This window comes from Entelurus aequoreus, linkage group LG17 (genome assembly GCF_033978785.1).
Source record: "Entelurus aequoreus isolate RoL-2023_Sb linkage group LG17, RoL_Eaeq_v1.1, whole genome shotgun sequence".
Taxonomy (NCBI): Eukaryota; Metazoa; Chordata; class Actinopteri; order Syngnathiformes; family Syngnathidae; genus Entelurus; species Entelurus aequoreus.
The window spans coordinates 47,878,454-47,886,597 of NC_084747.1; the positions used below are offsets into that span (position 1 = coordinate 47,878,454).

The 8,144-nt window shown below is 39.2% G+C and overlaps 1 protein-coding gene across 1 annotated transcript in view; it reads right to left on the reverse strand.

The window, feature by feature from the left end:
• The window catches only part of LOC133631815 (bone morphogenetic protein receptor type-1B-like), a 66,497-nt gene extending 62,844 nt beyond the window's left edge, over window positions 1–3,653 (reverse strand). Inside the window, exon 1 of the mRNA XM_062023974.1 lies at window positions 3,274–3,653. Within this exon, the coding sequence (XP_061879958.1) occupies window positions 3,274–3,388 (115 nt within the window). The 5' untranslated portion in view covers window positions 3,389–3,653. The remainder of the gene's footprint in view (window positions 1–3,273) is intronic.
• Window positions 3,654–8,144: the final 4,491 nt, after the last annotated feature.

Below are 8,144 nucleotides of genomic sequence, written 5' to 3' on the forward strand. Positions count from 1 at the left end.
GTGAATATGTTCCCCATACTAAAGTGTTACCCGCACTTTTTCTCTAGTGACTTAAAGCTCTTTACACAGTGAAACCCACTATCTACATCTTTAAGATACATTTAAACCAGTGTGGATGGCACTGGGAGCAGATAGGTAAAGTGTCTTGCCCAAGGACACAACAGCAATGGCTAGTTTTGCGGGAATCAAACCTAGAAGCCTCAAGTTGCTGGCAGGGACGCTCTACCCACCGAGCCACGCCGCTCCTTGAGTTATACACCTGTGACCGAGAGTAAGAAAAAAAGTCTACTACACTGCAAAAAGTCAGTGTTCAAAAACAAGAAAAAAATGACAAAAATGAGGGGTATTTTATTTGAACTAAGCTAAATTATCTGCCAATAGAACAAGAACATTCGGCTTGTCAAGACTTTCCAAAACAAGTCAAATCAGCTAACTTCAATGAACCCAAAAATACCTTAAAATAAGTATATTCTCACTAATAACAAGTGCACTTTTCTTGGTAGAAAAAAAAATAGACCTTTTTGCTCAATATGTTGAAAAATATTCTTAATTTAAGTAAATGCTAGTGCCATTATCTTGACATAATGATATGCATACATCATGATTTTTTTTTTCATGCTTGAAGTAAGAAATTATTACTTTAAAAAAGTAGTTTTATACTTGTGAGTGTTGATGACACAGCTTTGCAACAGTTGATATTCTAGTTTCAAGCATGTTTTACTCAATATAGGTCATCAAATCTCAGCAACAAGCTGTAATATCTTACTGAGATCTTTAAGGACCAAAACACATAAAACAAGTAAAACACTCTAACATACAATCTGCTTAGGGAGAAGAATTATCTTATCAGATATAAAATAAGCAAATATCACCCTTATTTGAGATATTTAATCTTACTTAGATTTCAGTTTTTGCAGTGCACACTGCAAAAAGTCAGTGTTCAAAAACAAGAAAAAATAAATACAAAATTAGGGGTATTTATTTGAACTACGCAAAATTATCTGCCAATAGAACAAGAAAATTCGGCTTGTCAAGACTTTCCAAAACAAGTAAAATTAGCTAACTTCAATGAACCCAAAAATACCTTAAAATAAGTATATTCTCACTAATAACAAGTGCACTTTTCTTGATAGAAATTTGTTTCAGACCTTTTTGCTCAATATGTTGAAAAATATTCTTAAATTAAGTAAACGCTAGTGTTATTACTTTAAAAAAGTAGTTTTATACTTGTGAGTGTTGATGACACAGCTTTGCAACAGTTGATATTCTAGTTTCAAGCATGTTTTACTCAATATAGGTCATCAAATCTCAGCAACAAGCTGTAATATCTTACTGAGATCATTTAGGACCAAAACACTTAAAACAAGTAAAACACTCTAACATAAAAACTGCTTAGTGAGAAGAATTATCTTATTAGACAGAAAATAAGCAAATATCACCCTTATTTGAGATATTTAATCTTACTTAGATTTCAGTTTTTGCAGTGTACACTGCAAAAAAGTCAGTGTTCAAAAACAAGAAAAAATAAATACAAAATTAGGGGTGTTTTATTTGAACTAAGCAAAATTATCTGCCAATAGAACAAGAAAATTTGGCTTGTCAAGACTTTCCAAAACAAGTCAAATTAGCTAACCTCAATGAACCCAAAAATACCTTAAAATAAGTATATTCTCACTAATAACAAGTGCACTTTTCTTGGTAGAAATTAGTTTTAGACCTTTTTGCTCAATATGTTGAAAAATATCCTTAAATTAAGTAAACGCTAGTGCCATTATCTTGACATAATGATATGCATACATCATGATTTTTTTTTTCATGCTTGAAGTAAGAAATTCCATCCATCAATTTTCTACCGCTTATTCCCTTCGGGGTCGCGGGGGGCGCTGGAGCCTATCTCAGCTACACTCGGGCGGAAGGCGGGGTACACCCTGGACAAGTCGCCACCTCATCGCAGGAAGTAAGAAATTGTTACTTTAAAAAAGTAGTTTTATACTTGTGAGTGTTGATGACACAGCTTTGCAACAGTTGATATTCTAGTTTCAAGCATGTTTTACTCAATATAGGTCATCAAATCTCAGCAACAAGCTGTAATATCTTACTGAGATCATTTAGGACTAGGGATGTCCGATAATGGCTTTTTGCCGATATCCAATATTCCGATATTGTCCAACTCTTTAATTACCGATACCGACATCAACCGATACCGATATCAACCGATATATACAGTCGTGGAATTAACACATTATTATGCCTAATTTGGACAACCAGGTATGGTGAAGATAAGGTACTTTTTAAAAAAAAATTATAAAATAAAATAAGAAAAATAAATTAAACACATTTTCTTAAATAAAAAAGAAAGTAAAACAATATAAAAACAGTTGCATAGAAACTAGTAATTAATGAAAATGAGTAAAATTAACTGTTAAAAGTTAGTACTATTAGTGGACCAGCAGCACGCACAATCATGTGTGCTTACGGACTGTATCCCTTGCAGACTGTATTGATATATATTGATATATAATGTAGGAAGCAGAATATTAATAACAGAAAGAAACAACCCTTTTGTGTGAATGAGGGAGTTTTTTTTGGGTTGGTGCACTAATTGTAAGTGTATCTTGTGTTTTTTATGTGGATTTAATAAAAAAAACAAAAAACAAAAAAAAACAACGATACCGATAATAAAAAAAAACGATATCGATAATTTCCAATATTACAATTTAACCCATTTATCGGCCGATAAAATCTGCTTAGGGAGAAGAATTATCTTATCAGACAGAAAATAAGCAAATATCACCCTTATTTGAGATATTTAATCTTACTTAGATTTCAGTTTTTGCTGTGTATGGCTCTTGTTCGTCCTTTGTCATTATTCTACCACCTTACAATCAGAGAGGTAATAATTGGTCATAAATTGCCTCGAAAACCTTTCTAAAAGTTGCCACCAGATATATTTCACACGTTTCTGCATAATTCTGCTGGCTAGCAACCGAAACCAAAAGCAATACAAGACAACCTTGATAACATAGCAACACAACAGATAAGAGACAGTCACACATGTGACACCTCGCCAATCACGCTGCAGATACCAAACATGGTCACGGACAAAAGTGGCTGATGCACTTGATAGTGTCGCTCTACCTTCACGTAACCTTTAACCAAACACCAAAATAATGATGATAGTCATTAACACAAATGAGGTGATAACCGGAACTTGCAAACAAGAAATGTGAACGTTGCAGAAGTTAGAATACAAGAACCGGAGAAGGTGCTTACCTTGCGCAGGCGTGTGCAGAGAGAAGCTTCCAAGCAGCAGCAGAAGCAGCACAGGATTGGGGCTCCGGAGGCAGAGAGGCAGACTGCGCTTCAGCCTTCCCCCCCACACTGGCATGGTCAGAGTGGGCCCGCCGGCGCTCTGCTCCCCCTTCCGGCGCTGCACAAGTCCACACGGCAGCACCCGGCACACACCACACGCACTGCCTCTCTATGCACGGTGTGTGGATTTTCTAAGTGTAAAGGGGAAGGGAGGGTGTGTGGGACGGCAGGGGGCAGAGTACTTCCGTACGAGTGGGTTCCGGCCGCCGCAATGCGAGCGAGTCCACGACCAAGGCAGAGACAGCTGAACACACCGGGGGCTGAGGCACTTCTAGCTGCTTGTCCTCAGACCTGATGAGACAGTAGCAGAGAGAGAGAGTTTACTTGGCTTGCCTGGTAGGAGGGAGGACTAACACACACATAAGGGAGGTGCACAGGGGGGGGTGGGAGGAAACAGAAAAAAGGGGGATAGGGAGCAGACAGGAGAAGCCAGACCAGGTTTAGTCCAAATGCAAGACACAGTCGACCTGATGGCATAAGTTGTGCAGACTGAGAACCCACGATACGTTTCTGATGACGCACAAGGACACGTTAGTAGGATTCTGGATTATGTCACGATCACTATATGCTAGGGGTTCGGTACGTACCTCGGTTTAGAGGTCACGGTTCGGTTCATTTTCGGTACAGTAAGAAAACAACAAAATATACACTACCGTTCAAAAGTTTGGGGTCACCCAAACAATTTTGTGGAGTAGCCTTCATTTCTAAGAACAAGAATAGACTGGCGAGTTTCAGATGAAAGTTCTCTTTTTCTGGCCATTTTGAGCGTTTAACTGACCCCACGAATGTGATGCTCCAGAAACTCAATCTGCTCAAAGGAAGGTCAGTTTTGTAGCTTCTGTAACGAGCTAAACTGTTTTGGGATGTGTGAACATGATTGCACAAGGGTTTTCTAATCATCAATTAGCCTTCTGAGCCAATGAGCAAACACATTGTACCATTAGAACACTGGAGTGATAGTTGCTGGAAATGGGCCTCTATACACCTACACTACCGTTCAAAAGTTTGGGGTCACCCAAACAATTTTGTGGCATAGCCTTCATTTCTAAGAACAATATAGACTGTCGAGTTTCAGATGAAAGTTCTCTTTTTCTGGCCATTTTGAGCGTTTAACTGACCCCACAAATGTGATGCTCCAGAAACTCAATCTGCTCAAAGGAAGGTCAGTTTTGCAGCTCCTGTAACGAGCTAAACTGTTTTCAGATGTGTGAACATGATTGCACAAGGGTTTTCTAATCACCAATTAGCCTTCTGAGCCAATGAGCAAACACATTGTACCATTAGAACACTGGAGTGATAGTTGCTGGAAAATGGGCCTCTATACACCTATGTAGATATTGCACCAAAAACCAGACATTTGCAGCTAGAATAGTCATTTACCACATTAGCAATGTATAGAGTGTATTTCTTTAAAGTTAAGACTATTTTAAAGTTATCTTCATTGAAAAGTACAGTGCTTTTCCTTCAAAAATAAGGACATTTCAATGTGACCCCAAACTTTTGAACGGTAGTGTACAATTTTGGGTTATTTATTTACCAAATTTGTAAACAATGGCATAACATACATATGCACACAGGGTCCATTGCCAGGGTTAATGTGGTCAACATAAAAAAATAAAAAAATAAATAAGATAAGGCTCAGAATTAGGGATGATGTTAGAAACCGGTTCTCCCGGTTGTTCGATAAGAAAAGAACCGATTCATGGACTCAAATCCCTTTTTGAGAACCGGTTCCCGTTATCGAGGCCACTATAGTAAAGAAAAATAGTTGGTACTTTATTCGAATCCCTGGGAACGAATCCCGTCCCACAGGAAATGCCCTGTGGGACATCACAGGAAATGACGTAGCTCAGTCATTAGGCGGCAGATACAGAAAGCAGCAAAAATAATGGACCGGAAAAAACGCCTCAAGGCATGGCTTCATTTTACAAAAAAATAAGACGAGGAAACGGCAATATGCAGATATTGCCAGGCTTCGCTCTCATGTAAGGGGAGCGGTACAACAAACATGTAGAAACATGTTCAGGCCGCACATAACCTGAACGTTCGAGAACCGTGTCGTGTCTTCGACACGTGGAGAAGCGGCGACAGAGATGACGAAGCACGCCCCTCTTCCTCTGCTTCAACCTGCAGCCCCAGTTCCAGTGATAGTGCCGGTGAGTAACTAACGTTAACTGTTGCCGGTTAATTTCCATATCTGCTCACTTGTAGCCTTTAGGCTAAAATAAGGTTAGCTCTTATGTCAACCAGGACTGCAGAATTGTTGATTGATGACTGTGGCGTTCTTAGTGTCATAGTATGTGTAGTTAGGATGTTCCAATAGCAGCAGAAGTGCACTTTTTGGAGAGCTGTATTATTTTCAGTTTTGTGCCCAAGGGACTGATTTTATTTAACACTATATTATTATTTATACACCTATAGGGATCACAGAGACAGGTTGTTTTTGTGTTACTGTATATATTTTTTTTTCTGAAAAATCCCACTTAATATAGTTTGGGTAACAACAGTCAACACTTTTTTATTTTATTTTATTTTTTTAGGGGGGTAACAACAGTCAATATTTATTTATTTATTTAATTTTATTCTTATAATTGGCCTGTACTGTACTTTAGAGTAGTCAGTGTAATATTAATTAGCAGTATCCATTTACTATGCACTGAAAATGACGCGACACAACCATTATTGTCTAAATAACTGGCAACACAACTGAGAAACTAATAATTGTGGTTGTCTGGAAGAGCACGAGTGCTGCCGGGCACTGGAGAGCTGCGGTTCAATGAAAGGACACCGACATTGTGAAGCAGAGCACCTCCAAGATGACAAGTATCTTGCTGAGGACAATGAAGGTGAAGGTGATGGAGTGACTAAGTACAGAACCTCATTTACAAACTCATCAAACTTTTCATTTTATGAACCTTGTCTCAGTGTACACACGTTTCATCTGCCCACTGTGTGCCTTGTAATGCAGCCACTTTGTGCCCGGCAGCACATTCATTGAGGGCGAACAGATCGATATCTGACGATCATTCAGGCATCACAGCAGTGTTGCCGTTAGCGACTGTGCACACTGCTACTTTGAGTGCTTTTCAAGTGTCTTTTTGTATGATTTTTTTTCTCGTTTAGCGAGCTCAACATGAGTACAAAGAAACCAATGGGCAGGTGATGAGCGGTATGAAACATTCAGGAAGTATCTACAGCGTTGTCGACACTGATTACCCCTTCCTCTGCGCCCCAAGATGAACTATCAAAGTAAAGGGGATGGTATTTTTTTTATTCCTAAACATTGTAGCGACCTGGCTGTTTAAGTTAAGGAACTTTGTGATTTCAAACTGTGAGGGCACCACAGGGCTAGTGACAGTGTGTGTGTGTGTGTGTGTGTGTGTCAGCAGGGAGGCTGCATGGGAGGACAGTTCAGTTAGTTGTTGTTTTGGCTTTGTTATTAAAGAGATAGTTATACCATCACCTTTGAGTTATGTGTGTTTGATATACTGGATTGTATAGCATTGTATTGCGTTTAAAGTGTACACAGTTACTATAATTCTAACTTTTGTCCAGGCTGGAACTAGAGATGTCTGATAATGGCTTTTTTGCCGATATTCCGATATTGTCCAACTCTTAATTACCGATTCAGATATCAACCGATACTGATGTATACAGTCATAGATATAACACATTATTATGCCTAAATTTGTTGTGATGCCCCGCTGGATGCATTAAACAATGTAACTTTACCATAAATTGATTAACGTGGACCCCGACTTAAACAAGTTGAAAAACGTATTCGGGTGTTACCATTTAGTGGTCAATTGTACGGAATATGTACTGTACTGTGCAATCTACTAATACAAGTTTCAATCAATCAATCAAAAACAAGGTTTTCCAAAATAAGAGAACAACTTTAACTCCAGTTATGGAAAAAAGTGCCAACGTGGCACTGCCATATTTATTATTGAAGTCACAAAGTGCATTATTTTTTTTAACATGCCTCAAAACAGCAGCTTGGAATTTGGGACATGCTCTCCCTGAGATAATCCTGATACCCACTACAACTATGACAAATACTATACTTTGACTTACAGCTTCAGTCCAGAGTATACTAGAGCATACTTGCCAGCCTTGAGACCTCCGAATTTGGGAGATGGGGGTGGGGGTGGGGGGTTGGGTGTATATTGTAGCGTCCCGGAAGAGTTAGTGCTGCAAGGGGTTCTGGGTATTTGTTCTGTTGTGTTTATGTTGTGTTATGGTGCGGATGTTCTCCCGAAATGTGTTTGTCATTCTTGTTTGGTGTGGGTTCACAGTGTGGCGCATATTTGTGACAGTGTTAAAGTTGTTTATACGGCCACCCTCAGTGTGACCTGTATGGCTGTTGATCAAGTATGCCTTGCATTCACTTTTGTGTGTGTAAAAGCCGCATATACTATGTGACTGGGCCGGCACGCTGTTTGTATGGAGGAAAAGCGGACCTGACGACAGGTTGTAGAGGACACTAAAGGCAGTGCCTTTAAGGCACGCCCCCAAATATGTTGTCCGGGTGGAAATCGGGAGAATGGTTGCCCCGCAAGATTTTCGGGAGGGGCACTGACATTCGGGAGTCTCCCAGGAAAATTGGGAGGTTGAACCCGATACTGATAATTTCCGATATTACATTTTAAAGCATTTATCGGCTGATATTATCGGACATCTCTAGCTGGAACCCATTGTTCATCTTTACATTGTTTCTTATGGAGAAATTTGCTTCAACGTACAAACTTTTTGATTCATGTATCCCGTTC